Source organism: Lepidothrix coronata, unplaced genomic scaffold (assembly GCF_001604755.1).
Source record: "Lepidothrix coronata isolate B3197 unplaced genomic scaffold, Lepidothrix_coronata-1.0 Scaffold59, whole genome shotgun sequence".
Taxonomy (NCBI): Eukaryota; Metazoa; Chordata; class Aves; order Passeriformes; family Pipridae; genus Lepidothrix; species Lepidothrix coronata.
The window spans coordinates 1384276-1407761 of record NW_016690239.1 but is presented as its reverse complement, the minus strand read 5'-3'; the positions used below and the strand labels follow the sequence as shown (position 1 = coordinate 1407761).

Sequence of the window (23486 nt, the reverse complement as noted above, 5' to 3'; positions counted from 1 at the left end):
GGAATAATAGGTAGAATCTCTGGCATTCATATTCCTCACAGTTACTCTGTGAAAACACAAGACTAAGAAAGATGATCATAGATAGGTTTCACCCCCTTTCAAAATACAGGGGGTTTTCTTCAGTGTGGTGCAGCCTCCAGTGCCCTGACTCTTGGCTTTTATCTGGGGCTTTGTCTTGGCACTAGACATCACTGATTGGGCATAGCAGCACACGAGTAGACTTCACTACAAGGAGAGAAATTTACCCTTATTTCAAGTGAAGAAAGAGGCAGTATCTTCATCCTTATCCTAGAGAGTTAATTTGATGCATCTGCCCCAACATTTAATTAACAGATATTGCAACTGTGGGGAGAGAAGGGAGAACATGAGCAATCTCTCACTCTCCCTACCTCCCTGGGGCTTTGTTTTCTGACTAGAGAAATTATTAGAAATTCATGTGAGGGAGGGATAAGTCAAAAAACTTGTTTGCTTGAAACTAGAAAAACTGAATTTATCATTACTACTTTTTTTCCCAAAAAAGTGGGAAAACCTATTATGGTAGCCAGTGAAGAGTCAACAACAGCACAAGAGTTCGGTGTTGGGACAGCAGCTACCACTCCAAAAACTGTAGCAGGGATGTATGTTGAGTAGAAAATAGAATATATTAATTGGCTGGCATTAGCCTGCTTGTGATGTGGGATATGTGCTGTAGAAGTATGAGGAGAGAAGGAGAAAGAATGTTTTTCAAATTCTGCATTTTAAAGGAAAAATAAATGTCTTGAATTCCTGTGATTGCAGCTAGTCATATGAATTCCAGTAATTGTTCCACTTCTCCTATAATATTTATTCACATGCCACTTGTTTGAACTCTGAGTCAAAACTGCAAGACTAATCACTGACCTGAAGGATTTATAAGTTTTTCTTAGTCAACAAGTGTTTGTCTTAGTATTACTCACATGATTCTGAAAAATTGGCTGCTCTTGTACAAACCAGTTAAGCCAGGATAATTCATGTGATCTATATAGAACTTTGGGGGGATCTTGCAGCTGAGTGGAATGACATGATCATTCATTATCATAAACAGGAAGCTATGACGTGGCTCACAAATTAGTAAACATGTTTCACTCGTCTGTTTGCTCTGTTTTCAATTGAGAGTTTCCCAATTGTGTTTTAAAGATTAGCAGTGACTCATGAGGCTCTTGCCCATCACAACTAAATTAGTAAAATGGAGTTCACATTATGGATCTCTGGAGAAACTGATTTAAATAACCTATGTACATAGGTACTGCATATAAACTGAGAAGACTTGTTGGAAACAAAAAAAAAGAAAAAACAGGTTAAGAGTTATGAGTCAATGTAGTTTGCAAGGATTTATCTCTCTGGATACTATCTATAGGCCAATATAAAACCATGTAACTTTTTATAAGTAAGTACCATTCCCATATATCCAGCTTGCTTACGCTACCCTTAAAATCTGTGGAAAAATGCTCAAGAACAGTCCAAGGTTTAATCTGCTCATTAATTATGCACTGAACTCTCACTGTAGAAAATCATGAAATTTTTCCCCTGGAGAATCTGCCTTTACATATAATCAATTTTTTGAAAGAAGGAAAGAGGAAAATCTTCAAGAATTTTATTAACAAAATGTAGTGCAGGAGGTGAATTGTTATATCAATCTGAGACACGCTGAAGGAAAGTTATTGTAAAATATTTGCACTTGAAATCTCTGTAAAAGCTCATTACAAACTTCAAAATCTAGAGATTCCTAATAATCATGTCATGTAATAACACCAAATCAATATAAACTGAAAAATATTACTGATTTATTACATTAATTTGGTTCATTTTTTTGAGGAATAGAGAAAGAAGAACATAAAATCAGGGAAGTATGTCATATTGGTAACCTACCAACTGTATGGTTGAAGTAGATTTGCCTCTGCCTGAATGTTCATTTAATTCAGATTCCACTGGAAGATCATGGGAATGTCCCCAGTGCCCATTAACTAAAGAAAGGCCCTGCTAAATGAAGATGCTTTGCAATTAGTTCTGAAACCCATGAACACAGGTGTAGTATTTCTCAGCCTTTCGTGAAAATTTAACATTTTTAAGAATTAATTTCTTCAAAATGAAATCTACTTTAAAAGATTGTTGGCTGGCATCACTTGTTTCCTAATGCCTATTTTCTTAAAAAACCCTGAAAAGTGAATCAGATAAACCAGTGACAACCATATGGGTGTGATACAACTTAATTTTTTTTAAAAATCAAATTAAAACTTGAAGCCGAGATGGATATAAAAACTAACTCTGAGAATTAATCTAGTTCTCAGTAGAAAAAGTTAAAAAAATTGTGGGATAGTGATAAAGCCCTTCTCCCAAATAAGTAACAAAAAGGACTTCTTTTTACCAAAAAAATAAAACATCACCAGCATCAAAATATTCTCATTCTATTAATCTCACACAATATTCTTATGGCTGACTCAAAGATAATGGGAATAGGGACTCATTGCTGCATATCTAAATCAGGCCATTCTTTGCACACCCTGCAAAACAGAACAAGCAAAGGTTTAGCCTCTTAAGCGACATAAAGATTGTGTCTCATGCTGAGAAACCTAATGAGCCATCATATTTTGTGTTACATTATATCCTTGTGCATAATCATATTTTTAGGCTCCATCAACACTGAAATAAAGTAATAGAATTACTATAAACATGTCAGTGAGCAAGGAGATAATATTAATATAGGAGGTTAGGCCCTACTGACTGCAACGTACATATTAGATTTTCAAATCATTGAGATCAAAGACAATTTGGAAATTTTTAAAATTTTCAAGATCATTCTTGAAAATATCTTATGCTTACATCTATGTCTTTCTCCTTTTCAAACAGGGCCTACAGTAAACAACTGCCATTGCTCTTTCACATGGATACATACTTTTCACCTGCTCCTATGTGAGTCATAAATGCATGCTTATGGAACATATTCGATCAACTGTTCCCTTCTTGAGTTATAAATATATTGAACACATTCATGTAGCATTGCACAATCCACAGAGCAAAGCAAAATAGAAATTGAAGGTCAATCTGGTAGGAGCACTTAGGAAAGCAATTATCAATGCTTCATTTAACTCACACAAATTATATTTATTTTCCACAATCATTTTAACACTTTGTGCACTGTAAAATCTCAAAAGAGATTTTTAAAGGATAAATTGTAGAAAGCTTTACCTGTTCACGTGGTGTTACCAAAAGAAAGAAACACTTTTCTATCAGAAAAAAACCATGAATTCCTCCAATTATTCCCAAAAGTTTCCAAATATATTCTTTTCCCTCATAGAAATGTTCTATGTCTTGTGCTTCATGTTTATGTAAACCAAGAGTCTGAAATAAAAGAGATAGAGTTAAAAAAAATGACATGGCAATGTTTTAATTTTTGCTAGAGCAAGCCACAATGTGCTAATTCAATTTATTCTCAAAATTCTCTTCCCTCAGTTCTTTCAAATTTAAATTGTGTTTTGAGCTAATCCTCTGAATAATAGATAATGAAATTAATTATTAGTAGACTCTGCTATACGTAATCTCTCAGTGGTGGAAATAACATAATAACATTATATTTTATGAAATTGCCCTTTATGTATGTGTGTGTTTGTATATATATTTATATATATATATATCTCATTTGGAGTACATTGTCTATAAAGTCTATAAAAATTACTTGCATCATCTTAATATTTAAGCTTCATATTGAAAACAGACAAGGAGCTACTGGAGAGGGTCCAGCAGAGGGCCACAATGATGATAAGGGATCAGAAGCATCTCTCTTATGAGGTGAGACTGGGGGAGCTGGGCCTCTGTAATCTAGAGAAGGATCTAGATCTCTTAGCTCTAGATCTAAGAGAGGATCTCCTCAATACATACAAATATCTCAAAGGCTGGTGCCAAGACACAGTGCCAGATTCTTTTCAGTGGTGCCCAGCAATAGGACAAGGAGTAATGGCCATAAACTAAAACACAAGAAGCTCCACATCAACACAAGTAAGAACTCCTTTACACTGAGGTGGCAGAGCACTGGAACAGGCTGCCTGGGGAGGTCCTGGAGTCTCCCTCTCTGGAGACATTTAAAACCCACTTGGATGCGATCCTGTGTCATCTGCTCTAGGTGACCCTGCCTTGGCAGGAGGCTGGACTAGGTGATCTACAGTGGTCCCTTCCAACCCTAACTATTTTGTGATTCTATGAAAACAATACATAATTTATTAATGCATAACTAATGCATAAATCCATTTCTACCGGTGGGTGTACTTCCATTTTTTCCCAGTGGCACAGCACGGTAGCCCTCCCTTTGCTCTGAAAGTGAGGTCTTTAAAGGCTCTGGATACATCACTTAAAACTGGTGAAAGAGAATACTTTCACACTCCAGAGGTGTTTCTGAAATAAATGCATTTGTCTGATGTTCACTGAGAACTTAAATCATTCTCCCAGTTTTGCTTCCAGAGATGACGCATTGAGTACAAAGAATATTTTGACCAGAATCTCAAGTGAAGCTGTGAAGCTCTCTTTCTACAACCGCTACAATTCTACTCATAACATCTGTGTCATATCAGAGGAGACTTAGTCAAAAGTAAAGGAATACACGATGGAAAATTTGGTTCTGTTTTGCATGCTATCCTGTTCTTAAAATTTATTTCATGAATTTAGGACAACATCATAGCACCAATTGTACTACACTTATAGGCTGACAGCTCTTGATTCTCTGGAAAAACATGTGGAGGGGACTGTGGATGCCTCATACAACCCTTGAAAAATTTCTCTTGAGACGGTTACAGAATATGCCTCATGAAAGAAATTAATACACATCTAGAAACTTGCCTTGCACAAGACTTGTGGGGTTTCTGAAAAGTTTGTTTTGAAAACAGGAGCCTTATTTTCTTTGAATTCATCATTCATAGATTTCAGCTTCTTACTACTTGTAACGTCTCTCTGAACTACAGAGTGCAAATGTAACTGGAGTGCTGGGTAGATTTAATGGGAAGTTTATTTATAAACAGATGAGCATTATCCGGGTTTAAATAAAACTTTTCTTTGTGTACATGCACACACGCATATGTTTCAACATTTTAAAAGCACTGAAGTGTCTATTACTTACCTGAGGAATAAGATGTAGCAATGCATCTCCAGAAAGGGTTCCAACAGCCAAACCGACAAACAGCTGTAAAACGAGTGTATAGATTTCTTGACAGGAGTTAAATAAAATGAGAGTTGTACCAAACATAGATCCAATAGTAATAAGTAAAACAGCAACAGTGCTGTAACCATATTCTGTAGGGGAAAACAAATGAAACAAAACAAGGGCGCCTTTAATCATCCAGTATTTGTATTTGTGTTTGAGTGTTTGTTTTTGTATTTGTAATTGGTTTTGAGGGTGTGTTTTGACACCTCTATGCACAAGCACACAGGAGAAGTGATTCATTGTTCCACTGTCTGATTTCAGCTGGGATTGAGTTAATTTTCCTAGAAGTTGGTAGAGTGCAGTGTTGTAGATTCAGTATGAGAATAATGTTGATAACACATTCATGTTTTGGTTGTTGCTAAATAGTGCTTACCTCAAGTCAAGGACTTTTCAGTGTCTCATGCTCTGCCAGTGAGGAGAGGCAGAAGAAGCTGGGGGGAGCACAGCCAGCTGACCTGAACTGGCCAAAGGGCTATTCCATACCACAGAATGTCATGCCGAGTATATAAACTGGGAGACTTGGCTGGGAGGCGATGATTGCTGCTCACAGATGGGCTGGGCATCAATCAGCAGGTGGTGAACAATTGTGTTGTGCGTCACTTGTTTCTCTTGGGTTTTATTGCTCTCTATTTTTTTTGTAAATAAACCAAGGTGTAAAACCTCAGATGGATGTAGGGATCTAATTTAGGTTCTAAGCATAAACATTTTGGTCCAAATTACATTTACAAATCTGCTGTGGACATGCATCCCTTTAGTTACCACATCAGGACCACCAACTTATTTTTCTGAGGTTACTGGGATTTTTTTGAAGGTTACTCATAATTCTTCAGTTACGCACCACTCACATTTCCAGCCTTTTGCACAACATAAATTCTGATTAATCTGTACGAAATCTTATGATGGAGGTAAAACAGTGAAGAGAAACACACATAAAGGAACTAATGCCAAAATATTCAGAACTGTCACTTAATGTTTCACACTTTAAAAGCACTGCAAGTGCTCAGCACCTCATAAAATCAGACAGTAAATTTCACAGACTGCAAATCCAAATACAGGGTATAGTAGATATTTATGGAAGGTCAGGCCTTGGTGACTGTCAAAACAGCACAGCCTGTCAGTAAAATAGAACTGAGAATAAAATTAATGAGCCCATGCTCAGGTCACTAGGTCACACATAGGTCAAACATGGAGTTCTTTATCTGTATCAAGACAGCAGAAGTGTTCCTGTGGTCACGAAAACCTTCCTTTGTCAAAAAGCAGAGAGAAAGGGCTGCAGAAAAGGGTCTTATTAATTCCATTATGCACTTGAATAGTTCAGTTTTTCTCATCTCTCACATTTATGAGATCACTAAAATATCATTGATTAGGCTGATGGCTTTAGACTTGGAAGGATCCTACTTAACAGTGAATTTTTCATCAACCTTGCATTTGACCTGATTAAATTCCTTTCTTTTCTTTCTTTTTCTCTTGATTCCCGATCTCAAAAAGGGTCATATCTCTGTAGCATAGAAAAGATCAAAGCAGTAAAGACTGCAAAGTGTTCAGGTAATGAGAAAAGAGAATTCATTAGAAAGGACTGCTGCCTGTTGAAGACCATAATGATTTTTCCTATTCTGTATGGGTTTTTTGTCCTATAACCATTATTGGAATATCCATGACAGTCCTTCCACGTTTTTTTTCAATTTATATGCTGTTCCATAAGGATCGTTGGCCAGCAGGCCATGGGGAAAGTTTAATAGCTCCTAAAAAATGTAGGTATTGAAAACATTGATTTGTAGCCTAAAAAGTGCTGCTCTAGATGCAGGTGATTATGGTTAGATACGCTTTCCTTTTTGTTCATTCCTGACTACCAAAATTAATGTCCTCTGTAATACACCAGCACACCTTGGTTTATAACCACTTCCCAGATATTTTTGGTTTAAAGTAAAAAAAAAAAAAAAAAATCAAATAAACAAAACCACAAAAATAAGTTGGAGGTAATTTTTCCTGACAAGTTTCCTCCTTCAGCAGAGAGTCAGAATCTGAATATAAATGAGTATTCTAAAAGTTAATAACAATAAAAAAAAAAAAAAAAATCAAATAACAACACAGTAAGAAGCCCTTAAGTCATATCAGGTTTAGATTTTTTTTTATAAGGTAGAGTGAGGGTTGATTACAGGAGAAGTGGAATCAACGGAAGAGATGGGGCAGAAATCACTGGAAGAAGTGACATATGAAGGCTACAACTGTGACTGGAAACAATCTGATTATACTCTAACTCAGTTCTTATTCCAGCTCTATCACACAAGTCCTGCTGCCCTGTTACTGTTCTTTTGGATATTTTCCTCCCCACAGTAACATTCTCAAAGCTTCTCTGCTGTAAACTATGTGAAAAACCAGTAACATTCATGCAGAACTTCTCTATATCAAGCATTTGCCACATCATGGTATAAAATGCCAGGCAATGTAACCTTGAAGCTATACGTGTAAGCAGTGCAGCATTTCCAATATAAATCTGGTAAAAATTTCACAAAACAAGTCCTTACTGCCCAGCAACCTACAGATGAGGACCTGTTATGGCCCACTTGCTGCCAACATCGAGTAGTCCCCAAATGGAGAGAATAAAGCTTAAAACCTTACATAATGAAATAGAATTCCATCTAATATAAAATTAAGACAGTTGAATCCCCTCACTTTTCAATATAGTACTACTATCTGAGATGTATGTTATGAAGTTATGAAGTGCATAAATTACAGAGTGCATAAATCTCCTCATGTTTTGGTTTATTAATGAATGAAATGTCTCCAGAAGTTAAGTCCCTGCACCTCTTTATCCAAATTTAAGCAATACTTTGTTAATAACAACATAACTCACTTTCTACAGTTGTTGGCGGAAGTCTTGTCTGCTTGAAGTCAGGAAGCTGACATGAACAACTTAAAAGTTGTTGAATGATAGCTGGACTGATTTGCTTGAAGTGGTCTTTGGAAATGGAGGAAGAACCATTTTTCAAAAATATCTTCACAAGTTCATTGGCAGAGAAACAAACCTTTGTAGAAGAGTATACAGAGTTACTGAACATGTTGCATGTACCTGCATTTAATGTTGAGGTTAAATATGGAATCTTAGAGGAACACAGGGTGGTACAACCTAGAAAAAACTTAGGGTTTATATACTCTTTTTTGATTAAATTAGTTTAATTACTTCAATTAATTCCATTTTTTTCCAATTAAACTTGATGCTACTATATATTTCAGAAAGACCAGAATCTTTGGAATGAAGCAGGACAATATCTATGAAAGCTAGTTAATATCATAAGGATCTGACAAAATAATCTCTCTCAACCTTTTATTGTCATATGTGCTAAGAAAAATATTTTACAGAATATCACAGAATATGCTGAGTTGGAAGGGACCCACAAGGATCATTAAGTCCAACCCTTAGCCCTGCACAGGATCATCCCCATGAGTCACACCATGTGCCTGAGAGTATCATTCAAACACTTCTTGAACTCTGTCAGGCTTGGTGCTGTGACCACTTCCCTGGGGAGCCTGTTCCAGTGCCCCACCACCCTCTTTTTAATGTTAACACAAATCATATTCTTAGTCATTAATGTAAAACTTCATTGTTTGCAATAATAGTGCTATTAATATAAGATACTACATCAAAAGCAATACTTAGATTTGTTCTTGTGATGGATCTTCAGTAAGATATGGAAATACATTGGAGATTTTTAATTCTTTAAATAATGGTATGTCACTCTAAGGTCAGCAAACTAGATGTTACATAGTCTAAATTTGGTCTAAAGACTGTTTACTAATTGTATTATTAGAGGTATTTCAGAATTTCAGCTGCTTTTTGTTCTTGTTTGGAATATCTCTTTGTCAAAAGAAGGATCTTTTTCTTGGGAACCTTTATATTTCGACAAATTTTCATGAAGAATTGCTTTTCCACCTCCAGGATAAGACTTCTAGTAAAAACATGACCAGTTAGCACTAGAACACACTTCTAGTGGAAATTTCTGTAAACGCTTTTAGAGGAGTCCAGATCAAATATGTTATCTTACTTAAAGGAATAATCTTCATTTCTTAATCTCATCTGATGAGCTGTGATTCAATTTAGAAAAATATTTTTTCTTTCATTTAAATTGGTCTACATCTGAGAATCAAGGGATTCCTAAATACTTTTTTATAATCACTGAAGCTTACGCTTCTTTTGAAATAAAATTGTTATTTAAATTAATTTAAAAAAAAAAGTTGTTAAATATAGTTACTTTTAAATAACCAATTAAAACCCAACACCTTCCTTCCTTTGCTGATCCATTAGTGAAGTAAAATATGCCTTAAAGTTCATTAAGAAGCTGAATTAATCGAGCACTGATAAATTTATTCTGAAAACCACATTAAAGTCTTCAAGATAACAGATGATTTTGTCACCTGGACCTATCGTGTTCTTCCTTCAAGCCAAAGGAGAGCATGAAGACAATGAAGGAGCTACCATATTGGAAAAGACCTTAATTTTGCCTATTCTAGGCAGAAGTTTTGATGCTAGAAGTAGGGAACATCAACATCTGGTATCAAGCTGGTGGTTATCAAGCTGTTGGTTGATTATGAGCAGCATTGCTGACCAGTCACAGTAGGAATGATATTATTTAACACCTTCACTAACAAGTTGAGTGATGGAGCAGAGTGCACCAGATAGCACCGACAGCTGAAATCCAACTGGACAACTAGTTATATGCTGACTGGCATGGCTGCTGTTTAGAGGGTTCTTGACAAGCCAAAGAAACGGGCTGACAAGACCTTCATGAAGATCAGCCAAGACAAATTTATTGTGCTTCAAACGGAATAACCCCATGCATCAATGAAGGCTGGGGAAAACTGACCAGAAGGAAGGTAGGTTTGTAGAAAAAGCCCTTGGGGTGGGTTCTGACAGATGGCTTGAACATGAGCCACCAGTGTGCCCTGGTGGTAATGACCACTAACTACACACTGGGCTGCATGAATTGTCCCTGGGGGACACCACTTGTGACCAGCTGCCAACTGGATGCAGCACCGTTCATTATCACTTGCAAGCCCCAGCCTTTTAAGCTTTCTAACATAGAGAGGCAGAGCACTAACTCTCCATTAGTAAAGCAACTATGTGCGTACTCCTGCAGGATGGTACTGAAGAAACAAGTAAATAAAATTTGCATATTTTCATGTGAAAAACTGAATGGATGAATGATTTTGGTTTGCAAAATCCATGTTTGTTTAATGAGAAATAGTAAAGGAATACAGATATTGTGACACAGTTTAATGGAACTTAAGATCATTTGTCTTATTAGATCACCTGCTACTTTCTTGTGTTATACACATTTGTTAAATGTAGAGACAATGACGACTTAAAAAGAAAGCAATGACATTTTTCCTGTGATAATGTTTCAAATAATGATTCCTATCTAAAAATTAGATTACAGATCTTAATGTAGTTAGCAAACACAAACCATAAAAAAGCAAATTCCTTGTATGTAGCAGAATCTGTCACTAATGGAGCACAATTACTATGATAAGTGCAGAAAACATGGGACAAAATTAGCAACACAACAGTGAAACGAAGAGTTCTAATGAAATATGTCAAGGAAAATAGATATAGTTAGAAAGAAGAGGAATGGAAAAAAACCCCAGAGAATCTAGGAATTAATACAGAAGAGCAATTATGTTCTCTCCAGATGTTTCTTAGTGATTTTTTTTTCATATATACAGAATACTTGGCTCTCAGTTGACTGCTCAGATAACTCCCCTAGATACTTATCTTTTGAGCTACAGTCAGTATCAGAAGTTCAAGAAATCAAATACTGAGGTTCATAAATTCTTCTATTACTGGAGAACAATTTTTCTTCTTTTACAGACAGTGTCACAACTGATTTCTGTCCTTCCTAGTTTAAAATTTATATGAAACATATTTAAAATGACCTTAATTTAAAGTTATTTTGAGACCTCATTAAAAGCCTCATCATGATGATCAGCATGATTCTTTTTTGTGGGCAGCAGGAAATAAAGAAATCTATTGATAGAGTATGCATTTCACATTCCATAAAATTACACAGATAAATATCTCTCTGAATGGCATTTAACCAGATGCAATTTGTCTCAGTTCCACATCATATAATGACCACACAGCAAAAGTCAATTGCACATCACTCATTCTCCTAAATGGAGAATAAACATTGTCACTGAGTTAATGTAAATTGTAAAAAAATTTAAAAAATAGAAATGTGTCCTTTGAAGTATATATTTCAAATGTATACACCAAAATATATACCATTTATTTTTAAATTCTTAGGATAAGGATAAATTCACCTGCACTGAGCCTTCAAAGTCCTCAAAGAGGATACTGGGTAGTAGCTAGGACTCTGTCTTACAGACTCTCTACTTTCTAAAGAAACCTTCTGGATTCCATAGACAGCTATTAAAAGAGTTTGGAAATGCCCAATCTTCAGTTTACAGAAGCCTTTTAAAAGTAACTTTCATAGAAATAATTTACTTTTTTTTCCTTAGTACAAAACAACCCTTCTTTCTACCAGGTCATTTAAGGGGGCCTAGAAGCTCTATGACATAAGAGCACAAGAAATCTCTAATAACTGTGTGAAAACACTTCAGTCATATTACTACAGTCATCTGTAACTATTCTGTTAGCCCTTCCCAGCTACATTAATCACATGGTAAACATCCATAAAGTTCTTTCCCCAATTAATATTTAAACAAATATAACTATATAAAAATATATTTCCATCAGTATCAACATGACTTTTTGAAACTAATACATTTTACCTCAGAAGTTATGTACTGTTTGCAAAACAATTCGAACTTTTGTCACTGAAATTCTGTGACCAACACTATAATAACAGAAAAACAAATTAACCTGATCCCAATCTGTGTTCCTTTCACGATCTTCAAAATAGCCTTTCAGAGAGTCTCCTTTTGTATGGTTTCCTTTGAATGGACTATTTTTTCTTCCAGTATCTCTGATTGCCATACTGTAACGTCTTCTTTTGTGACTGTGGAATTGTCCATTTACAGTGCAGGTCTTTTTGGCTGTAAGCACATTTAGTAGTTGTTCTAGTTCTAGTAATTCATTAGAAAACAGATACGTTACCATGGGAAAACACACATTTAAAAGATAAAACCAAAAATAATTATTAAAATTTTGTTAGTTATAACATTAATTCTATTCCTCATTTAATACTCTTTTCTCAGTTTGGTACTGGAGGCAATTTATACTTAACAACTCTAGAAGTTCAAGACACCTAGATACTCAGCCTTTCTTGTTTTACATGCCCCACTCAGATGTTTTGCCTATGACTGTCTCAGAAGAAAACAGATGGGACTGAAAGGTAATTCATCTTTCATTTAATCATCAATCTCTTACAAAGTTATCTAGTTATTGCTAAAGAACTTCACTGTTCTTAAAATTTTCCTGTGTAAATGGAACTCCACACTAAGTCATCATGGCCAGGTATTCAGATCAGAAGACAGATCCTTCATAGGGTGTCCTGAAATCAATCTTCAGGACACTGTGCTGCTCTTGCATTTCAGAAGTGGAACACAGGACAGCAGATTTTCACTCTTTGCTTAATCAAGAAGCATGCCTGCTCATAGCACTGGAATAGGAAGGAGGGGGTCAGGATCCCTAATCCAAACCTGAGATAATGCAGGGATGTACGCCATGACATAGCTTAAGTGCAAGGGGTGCTTCTGGTGATGAAATTCTTGGTTATTTGAGGGGGCGTACCTTATCCTATCTTACTTATCACCTTCCTTACCCCCTCATTTTTAAATAAAACCATAGTGATAGTTTCTGTAAACCTTAGTTTGTCCACTAGAAATGAAAGCAGCCCACAAACTGATTTCAAAGGAGCTTAGGTCAATGAGAATAAGAAAGTTTCTATGTGATAATCCTTTAATGTTGCTAATCAGAAAATATAAATGGTATACTCTTAACAGTAAATCTTACAAAAAGGCTTCTGATAAGAAGTTTGACTACTTTTTTTTGGCTACTTAAGCAAACAGATCTGTATATCTCCACTGAGGTGTGAGTTACTAAAACATCTAATCTGGCTACCATACAAGAATTATCCCATCTATCCCTAAAAGAGTCCTGCAATGTATGAAGATCTGCATAAAGAATTAATGTAAGTGAAGCCCCAGTGAACTCTGCCCTCACAGCTAGATTGCCACCCTCAGAACTCTCTTGGGTAGTTCAGACGGTGCTGTGCAATTCAGTTATAAAATATTGTTGAATAAAATGTAATAATCTCAGTAGAAATTTGCTTTATACCTCTCTGAGAATTATCAAAATAAGGAGGTTCTTTTCCAACCTTGTTTTTAAATTTAGAAGAGACTACTTAACAACTTTAAAATGAGGACCTAAAATGAAGTGCAAAAAAGTCATTTAGGCACTTAAAGATAGTTTACACAAAATGTGTGTTGCAAAAGGCAACGAGAGATTAATAAATAGCTTACCTGTCACTTGGAGCTCAGTGGTACTGTTTAGAGAACTGAAGATATATTTTATAAAGAATTCTGGGGAAGGCAAACTTGCTTTCCCCATGCAGACTCCCTGGAGAGCCAGAGTAATGATTAAAGCAGCCAGGCGTGGAAGAGTGTTTTCATCGGCACCATCTCTGTCCGTTATATCAGCATTTTTCTCCAGAGTGCTCACATCAACACACTGAAATCAGGAGAAAACAGCATGAAGACAGCCCTGGTCACCTTCATTTAAATAATCGGAGTGACAAGAAGAGAAACTGGGAAGAACATTTTCACAGACAGTCAGAGTAGAAAAAATTAAGATTGAAGTTGTAATTGACAACAGGACTGTGAAACAAAGGACATTTTCATGAAAACAGACATAGAATTAAAAATCCTGAACTTTTATTCTGTGTCTAGTGGGGAAGAAGTACAGTTCTTCATTCTGGTTATTTGTGGTTAGTGTTATTTTCACTTAGTGTTATTTTCATGCCATTTCTATTATTCCAGTGTCCTCAATTGCATCTACATCTACTTCCAGAAAGTGGCAGAAAAGGGAGGAATTTTCATTAAGGCACAGGTAATTGACTTAAATAATATAGATTTTAATTCTTCATCTTAAACTTCAGTGAGAATTCTCTAAATGATTTTAGTTCCCTATATTTTACATGGAAACAATATTTTGTTATGGAGTAGTTATCTGGGGACAATATGGAAAGATATAATTTTGCAAATAAATAGTGACTTCTCTTCTGGGTGACCAAAAAGGAACAATAGTCAGTGGTGTACAACCATGTGTGTGGATGTCTGCAGGTCTGTCTCCATTACCTGGAAACTCATCCCTGTTTTCTTCCATTTTTGCCTTTCTTCTTACTTACTTTCTTACTTCACACATTAGGGTTTGAAAGAATACAAAAGCAATACAACAAAGGCAAAAAATATTTTTTTCTAACTCATATTAACTAAACTAAAAAGACTACTAGATGAGCAAGTACAGCAGTCGTTTATTTTATTCATACTCATCTCTCTGTCTGTAGGGCATAAACACTGCAGAGAGGATGTTGGCTGGCATTTCTTTTCCTGTTCGTTCATTACACATCAAAATTTCCCCAACCCAACATTTAATCCCTCATTTCAAATAAGATATTAGGTGCTATGAATGAGAAGAGGATATTTTCTGTGAAACCAAAACATATAGTCACTAAAAATTCTTTTCTTCTATTACTACCTTGCATCATTGGTCCTTTTTCATAATTCAGGTGTTGTGATTCTATGTATTATGCTATCATGTTTTGAGTACCTTTCATAAAAAACCCTCTTTTCCCTCAGGTCAGTGAGGGGTGAAGTTTCAGTTACTGGACAGGCTTGACAACTGATTATACTGCCAGCATAAGCAAACAGAATCCACAGTAAAGCACTTTCTGGGTTGTTATTCTATCTTGACATTCCAAATACACACTGATGCCTCTTTACAGTTGCTCAGATACTATTGGAGTTCTTGGAAATCAGCACGTTCACCAAGACTCAAAAACAAAAGTACTGGTCAATGAATAATTTATGATGGGAAATGTTTACATAAAGAAGACAGAAAGAGGAACTGGAGGCCCTCGATATTCTGGACACAGCCAGCTCTCCNACCCATCTTCTGTTTGTGCAGAAAACTCTACTACAGTATAATGTAAATTAAAATCCAATTATATGAAAAAGAAAAGGGCAAATTCAAGCTTTGCAGTATACGAAATTTAACTTAACATTATGAACAGATCTAAGGGGCTACAAACAGGAGGTCAATCTGCACTTCAGGAGTTATCTTAACAGACAAAAAGCTATTTTATTGCCCATTACAAGGAAAACATTTTTTCTTAGATTTTGAACTCTAAAATATTATTCTATTATTGTAGACGTAAGGAATAATACTTGAGGTAAGGAACAATAAACAGCAATAAGAAAACTCACTGCATGTTTCCAGACTCTAGTAATGATGATCTTAGCTGAAAATACTCAATATGCTTTTTTTTTTTTAACTTTAAGCTTATCTGTATCAATCTTTCTACAAGGTATATCTGTGCTGGTAGGTAATTAGTCACAAATGTATGTGTTCCAACTGAAGGAAACCATCATTTGGATAGATTCCTTATTCCATCCTGCTTTGGATGGACATGGAAGTGTAGAACCTGGCAAGGATTTCATCATAGCATAATGATTCATTACTTCTCCTGTACAGCCAGATCAGTTGTGGAGCTATTCTGCTTTATACCATTTAAATACAATCACTGTTAGTGTATACATATTTATATATATATACACTATAAAATACTAAGAGATGAGAAAGTATTTTCTGTCCTTGGAGCCAAGTGCAAGATCTTGCATCTACACAGCTATGCTCTTTTCCATCTGCTTTAAGCTGGTCAACTGCATCTAAATTACCTATTGAGAATGGGCCCTGATATGCAGTATCTCCCTAGTCATGTCTCAGCAGACCCTGTGGAAGTGCTAGGTAGCCAAAAGCAACTCAAGGAAAAGGCTATCATTAAACAGCATGTATAGCAAAACACCAGTGTTCAGCCTGTGCTCTCACACTGTTATTTATGGTTTTCTGGCAGACCATGATACTGACACAATGTCTGCACTAACATATAGGCATTATATCAGTAGTAAATATGAAGCTATATTTACTTATGTTTTCTTTACCTCGGTTTCAGAAGTTTTAAAATGTTGCCTTACTGCAGTTAAAATATCTTCAGTTTCATTCCGTGAAAAATAATAACAGTCTTCATCATGTCTTAAACTAAGCATACTCTGCAGGTAAAATTTATAATCCTTATTATTCAAGCTGAGTTCTGGAGAACATACATCTCTGCGATGAAGAATGTAGTAGAGAAGAATAAGAGAAATTCTCTCAAATACTTCTTCACTGAGATGGTCTTCTAAATCTCCTCCAGCTACTAGCAACAAAGCATCTGGTTCAAGGCACTGTGAAGAAATAAAAATAAATAGAAATTCAACTCAAGTAACACACTGCCAGGCATCTGCAAATACAATTAGGAAGGACAGAAGGAGAAATCAACTTTTATATTCAACGACACAGATGCAGGCTGATGGAATGGCAGGAAGAAGGTACAGGTAATTCATTGCAGTTCTGTGGCCTCAAGATCACGCTCTGTTTTTTTGTCCAGTGCCACTTTTGTTTTTAAGAAATATCCCAGAGATGGGGCTTTGAGCAACCTGGTCCAGCGGAAGGTGCTCCTAGTCATGGCAGGGGGGGTTGAGGTCTCTTCCAACAGAAATCATTCTATGAGTGTACTCTGTGATTCAATGATTTGATGATTTAAGACTCACTACAAATTAGGACTAACTCTGATCAATCATTGTAGAGATTAAAAGCCTTCCACTGGCTTCAAAAGATTATACTTCTTGTTATAAATATATTAGACAAGGGTTATTAGGTAAGGCTATTCATATTTTCATCTGTGCATTCTACGTCGTAAGATAAAAACCATAGTTAACTCAGGGTATGTAAACAGAAGTTACATCATATTTGATGCACTGTTGAAAGAATTAATTGACCCTGTAATCACACAGCTATTTTTATGTTTTTCTTAATGAATTCTGTTAACTGCAACAATGCAATACAGTGCAGAGAGTCAGCACAAGGTCTCAACACCATTTAGTCCTTCAAATACATTTCAAAAGGGACTGAGATTATGTACTCACCCTGTCCAGACTTTCTGTCTGAGCACAGATTTTTTAATACATGTATATATACATATGTATATTTACATATGTCTACATAAACCTAATTTTTTTTATACAAAGACAGTTTCCAGAAACTTTTGCCGGCTCAAAAACAAGTTAGTCTTTAAAATTAGACAAGAAGACTAATAGAGGTCTATGTTAGGCTATGAGAAATAAGATACTGAACTCCAGAATAAAGAATCTTCCTTGAAGAGATCCTGTAATTAATGTCATTCACTGTTTATCTGCTTTTTTCCAACAGACTCCTTTCCAAGCATGATATAGGTGTGTCAGCTAATCTCAACCATTACAGTAGAGTAGCTGAACTGTACATTTCAGGGAAGAAACTACAACATATGAAGGTACCATTGAAGGAACAACACTGTACTCTAATAAATTCATGCATACATACAGAGTCTAGTTTTTCAGAATAAATTGTTTGTGGCTACCAGCATGATATGTTGGTCAGTGTGGCTCACCCTATATGTTAATTCATTTTTCTGCACTGAAGCTGGGTCAATGGTGTGTTCAGAATCCAGTGTTCCTTGGAGGGACTGAGAGAACTGCTACTTTTTAATATAAATAATTCTAACAAAAATTCTCAAAATACTGATTCTAAAAAAAATCCCAAGAAAAACCCTGTGGATATTAATATCTAAATTAACTATTTATACTCATAAATTAAGTAGATTGCAGTATACTCTGCTGTGTCCTGTTTACATTGCCTATCAAGGTCTGTAAGTCTAACTTTTTCTAACACATTTCTCTGAGAATTAGTATTTGGGCTAGGAGGAATATGGCTGTTCTATTTTCTGTCCCAAAGACCTCAAGTTAGTCAACCAGCCTTTATGAACACTCAGTACAATAAGCACACTGCATGTAGTGGAAGATTTTCAAATATTTCTGTAAGATTTCAAAATCCAGTGAGGATAAATTGTAATCAGTGAAGCCATTGTTTGCTCTTGCAAGGAAGATGACTAAAAAGAAAATTGCTAATTGGAAGGAAGCAGGTGCATTGTAAAAGATGCAGTTACTCCACAGTATATGCCTAGCCGTGGAGAGTGACTCCTGAAGAGATATTAAGAGGATAAAAATTGATTCATCAATGGTTTGGTTTTGTTGGGTTTTTTCTGCTACTAATATTTTAGAGGAAAAACATCTGCATGTCCTTGATTTAGAAATTCTTATTTGCTATAAAAGAGAAGCACAGAACGTGGGCAGTGAACTCTGAGTTTCTTTTGTTTAAGGGGCCAGAAGTTCAGAAAAAATTGTCTTACCAATGCAAGAAATATGTAACTTCTGTGTGCTTAGGAGATAAAGAAGTGTCAGATGCCACTCAATAGCTGCCAGCTCCTGGCCAAAGAGTCTTGGGTCCAGTATGTAAAAACAAACCAAAAGAAGTCTAAAAAGAGTGTTAAACTTTCACTGCTTTTAAATGCCCATTAGAGACATCATTAAAAATAATAGTTAAAAAATTTTGAAAACAAAGTCATAGTATAAACAGAATCCTGGATTTAGAAGAGAAAGTTGAATCTGAAATCAATTAGTGATTCCCAAAAAGTATGAGAAAAAAAATACCAAGTTAAGGTGGGGCATTCTGTTTCAAATTTTGATGATCTTGAAGGATAGCACTTCTTGCAGAGTTTTTGCTGTCTTGGTTTACCAAATCTTGTTAAATCATCATGGAAGATTTAAGCACAGTGCCATGTGGGCTCCATGTGACTGAAGATGCCACGTCTCTCTCATGGATTTCCTATAGACAACTGTATTCCTGTGGCACTGGCACAGAAACACTGGCAGTACAGGATGTGTGCAGTGTTTCTGACTCAGCCAACACCGAGGAGCACTGGATATGGTGAAAGTCCTCAAATTCTTCCCACGGGAAATTTCCAAGATGAAGCCTGAAGAGAGCGGCCACACTGACCAAAGTCCCAGCTAAGTTTCCCTTAGTTTTCTTCTATCCAAGGTCATAGTGGGAAGACTCTCCACAAATACAGCGCAAATACATATGGAAAAAATATGCCAAGCAAGAGAAGAAGAACAAAGAGAACAAAAAAACCTACAACCCTGTTTTGTGAAATTTAGGAGGACCCATGTTTAACACATTCTCAGCTTTTGATCTGGGTCTATATCTGATACACATCTGTTGCCCATATGTGCATAATCTCCTTCATAAAAAATATATGTCCATTTAGGCATCTACATTACTTATGTACAAAATTTCGCATTTGGGTTCATATGAGAAATGGGAGCATTTATTGAAAGGGTCAATTAAGTAAGTAGCTGTCTACTGCATAGGATAAAAAGATCGCCAATTCATTGGTTTGGCAGATTGCCGAGAATAGTACCTCATGAAAGCCTTCACCTTTATGACCACCCTCATTATTGTGGTATAAAGTGAGACTCTGCTCTATGTAGGTCACTGAACAACGGTGCCAGAGCCAGAATAATGTCATTGAAAGCCAAGACTGACCAAGCCCTTTGTCGTCCTTTTCAGCGAATTGCCCACTTAGCACTGTGTCTGTCCTTTCTTCATTGAATCATGAATCAGTTCTGCAAATATTCTCAACTCAACTAGACAACCAATCCTTCTGTGAAACTGTACCCTGGACTATTTCCAGTTTCAATTTGGATTTGTAGATTCATTGTTCTGCCTTTGATTTTCCTTGACCTGAACTGCTTACCAAAACCCTCCTCTAAATCTTGAATGATTCAGTGAGGTGGTACATAAATCTGAGACAATCCTGTCTGGGTTTTATTTTTATGAAGTAAAAGCAAAAAAAAAAGCAGAACTGGTCCCCAGTGTTTAACTGTGCCTTTCCACAGTGGAAATCTTGAGCCTAAAATTCAAACTCATGCTTTATTGTTAGATCAGATTTAAGTAGAAAAATTTTGGTTGGAAAACAAACATTTAACAACTTCTAAAGGAAAATTATTAGTGTTATGTGACTGAAGCTTGGCATTTTTAAGGAATGCATGTCATGTTTGGAATATCTCTTCATGAGCTTAAGCAATAAATAATAATTCAAAATTAAAAAAGCAGGGACATTTTTTTTTTCTGCAACAACAAGATTTTTACATGTTTAGGTTCTGTATTCAGGACAGTAACACTCTAATAAATAATGTTAGAACTCACTGACGATGCTGTAAAGATATCCTTCATTAATTGAAGCACTAACCATATTACAATCCTCTTGCATGCCATAAATCCGCTGTGGGCATTCAGCTCTCTCCAGTAACATTTTGACCAGTTCTCGTGAATGGTTCATGTGGAGCTCAGTGTTTTCAGCTGAAAGAACGCGTAAAACTTCCATCAGATAGCCTCTGCTGGGAGCATAGCTGCCATCCTGCCCATGCTCTTCCCCAGGCTGTCCTTCAGCAATGAGCACGCTGAATATGAAAGCAGAACATACCACCCCAAGAGCTGAATGCTTGGTCAGAAAACACATCTCCTCTTCTTGCAGTCAGGGATCTGCACTGAATGTTGGATTGTTGTTTGCACTTCAGAGCTTAAACTGGAAACCTGAGGAATCTGAATGGTAAAGGGGAAAAAGAAACCCCAACCCCTTAATTAGTGTGAATGCAATATGTTTGAAAGGATTTATTAATTGGTCGGCTAAGCTGATTTGCAGTGACAAGCTGTTTTTGAACAACAGGGAGCCTGTAAGGGCTTTACAGCACGGAACAGCAGGAAACTAAGACAACCATGGCCTTAAAACTTCTGTAGAATTACCAACAAGAGGTCGTCTGAAAGTGCCCTTCCCTCCTCTTAAAAATAAAGTGTATTTCTTTCACTTTAGTGTTATGTTACTGTATTCACTAATAATTCCTTTTGGTAAGAACAGGAAAATACCATTGCTTTCACTTTCATTCCATTATGAAACAGGTTTCTAGTAGCAAAAATAGCTGTAAATAAATATTACTAGTGTAATACTGATATGAATGTGCAGTAATTATGTTATACAGCAATGATAGAGAGCAGGTTATATTTTCAAAACACTTTACCAATGTTACTAAACTCCAGCTATACAGCACAAAACAAGAATGAACAGGACATACTTAAAAATTAGTCATGTTTTATGATCAGATGAAAGAGTTACAAAGCTGAGGTCTTAGTTTCACTCAAAGAACTCAGTGAGTAAACAAGACAAACACACACCAAGCAACAAGTTTAACTTGTTAACTCTAGGTACAAAAGACATTTTTGTGCTATAAATCTGTCTTGTCACTATCCTTCCTGATAAACCACCACCTCTGCTTTAACACTAATCTATCTCAGTAGCTAATCACAAGAAAAATGAGTTTCACCTCTGTTTTCCACAGAGGTTTTGATTTTATTGATGGGCATATGCTGGCAGTGACATGCACACCCAGATAATAATGCACATGTGCTAAACAGCTACACATACATTCAGCTTCTTCTATCTGCAACATAAGACATGCGTCTTATTTTTAAGGAACCCCTGCTAACAAAGTATTTAAAATGAAAAAGAACGACTGAATTCAAATGGGCATTCACTCAGATAAAGGTTAAATGTTAGGAAATCCTTTGGTCTTTAGATATATTTTACTGTTAGCAGTTAGGAATATGTAACATTGTTACAAGGATGTTACAAGCATTTATTTCTAAATGTTATTTTCTTACCTTCTGAAGGGAAAAAGAATGCTGGTGTATCTAGCTTTGTGGCCTTCTGAATCCTGAGAAGTATTTAGCTGCTGGAAGTCCAATGTTTTTAAAATTCCTTGATGGTGCTCTGGAAGTTGGAGAGGATTAGTTTATTGCTGCCTTGAAAAGTTTTCAGTTGCTATGGAGAGAGCTGCTCTTAAGGTAACAATGGAGGTGGATAGGAATTAGTACATGTTCTTCTTGGCAAGTTCTAAGCATCGCATTGTTGAAGGCATTTCACATATTTTAGTAGTTATCATTTTATGTAAACAGTATTTTAGCAGTGCAAGATGTACAAAATTATGAAAGAATGTATTTCATCACGGCGGATAATACATGCAAGCACTCAACTGTTCTCTACACTACTAAATTATCTGATCAAATCTACAACAACCCCAAATTTCTTTTTTTATTAAACTATTACTACTTTTCGAAAATACAAGAACAGAGTAGAACAGAAATCTTTTCAAGCACCTCCATAGAAAAATTATATTTTTTGTTTGCAAAACACTGCCTGGAGAGAACACTTATTCTGTGCTGCATTTGCACTAACTAAAAAACTGGGATACCTCAGACTGTGGTGAAAAAAAATTTCTTTCACCCACTCAGATTTTCCAGAGGGATGCTGTTGGCATTTACCTCACCATGCCATTACAATATCACTGCGCTGGAAGTTAGTGAAAACTGTCACAGCTGACAGATTTACCCAATGACAGGTACACCAGTCAAATCATTCTCCCACCTTCCAAACCTTCAGTGATATTATGAAGGACTATCAGCTCAGCTGGCTCAACAAATCCTGTGAAGCAGAAAGCCTGTAGTAATAGAAACACCATAATTCTCTTTAAATCTAGATTGACAAAAAAATCCTGGGTCCTAAACTGTGTGTAATATCTCCTATAAGATGGTGAGCTCAAAGGGAACAGACTGAGAACTGACAATGGATACTGACTATAAAAAAATTAAACTGTTAACACCAGCTTGAAGGAAGAGAAAAATGTAAAGAAATGTTCTCAAAAATACAAAGTACAACTGCATAGAAGTATGCACAAATTCTCGTGTGACCAAGGCTTAATATTTTAAAAATCAGTCCTATGATTAAATATTCTTTTATTTTACTTCATAAATTACAAACTATATTTATCAAACTAACATTACTAAATATGCAGCTTTATGCAAATGAGAATTACAGAATTTTTTATATAAAAATATATATTTTTATATGAAAGACTGAAAAGAAGAAACACATGATAGTATGCATGTTCTCTGGCTATTAAATAATATGCTCTATCAAAAAAAGCTAACCAGATCCAGATTTGTTCCACTAATAAAAATAATTCCTGAGATAATGGAAGAATAGCTTCCAGCATTTAATTCTGGGGATTGCTCAAT

General features: G+C 35.8%; 1 protein-coding gene across 6 annotated transcripts in view; it reads right to left on the bottom strand.

Moving 5' to 3' along the window:
* SLC39A12 (solute carrier family 39 member 12) overlaps positions 1–22209 on the bottom strand; it is a 32753-nt gene extending 10544 nt beyond the window's left edge. Inside the window, exons 1-9 of one of the 6 annotated variants that reach the window (XM_017817288.1) lie at positions 22074–22209; positions 20608–20960; positions 16385–16666; positions 13688–13895; positions 12087–12289; positions 8061–8232; positions 5123–5295; positions 3205–3357; positions 1888–1998 (exon numbers count right to left, since the gene is read on the bottom strand). In XM_017817288.1, the coding sequence (XP_017672777.1) occupies positions 1888–1998; positions 3205–3357; positions 5123–5295; positions 8061–8232; positions 12087–12289; positions 13688–13895; positions 16385–16666; positions 20608–20877 (1572 nt within the window). In that variant the 5' untranslated portion in view covers positions 20878–20960; positions 22074–22209. Of the gene's footprint in view, positions 1–1887; positions 1999–3204; positions 3358–5122; positions 5296–8060; positions 8233–12086; positions 12290–13687; positions 13896–16384; positions 16667–20607; positions 20961–22073 lie in introns of those variants that run through there. The other 5 variants (XM_017817289.1, XM_017817293.1, XM_017817291.1 and 2 more) reach the window with 5 other exon arrangements.
* Positions 22210–23486: the final 1277 nt, after the last annotated feature.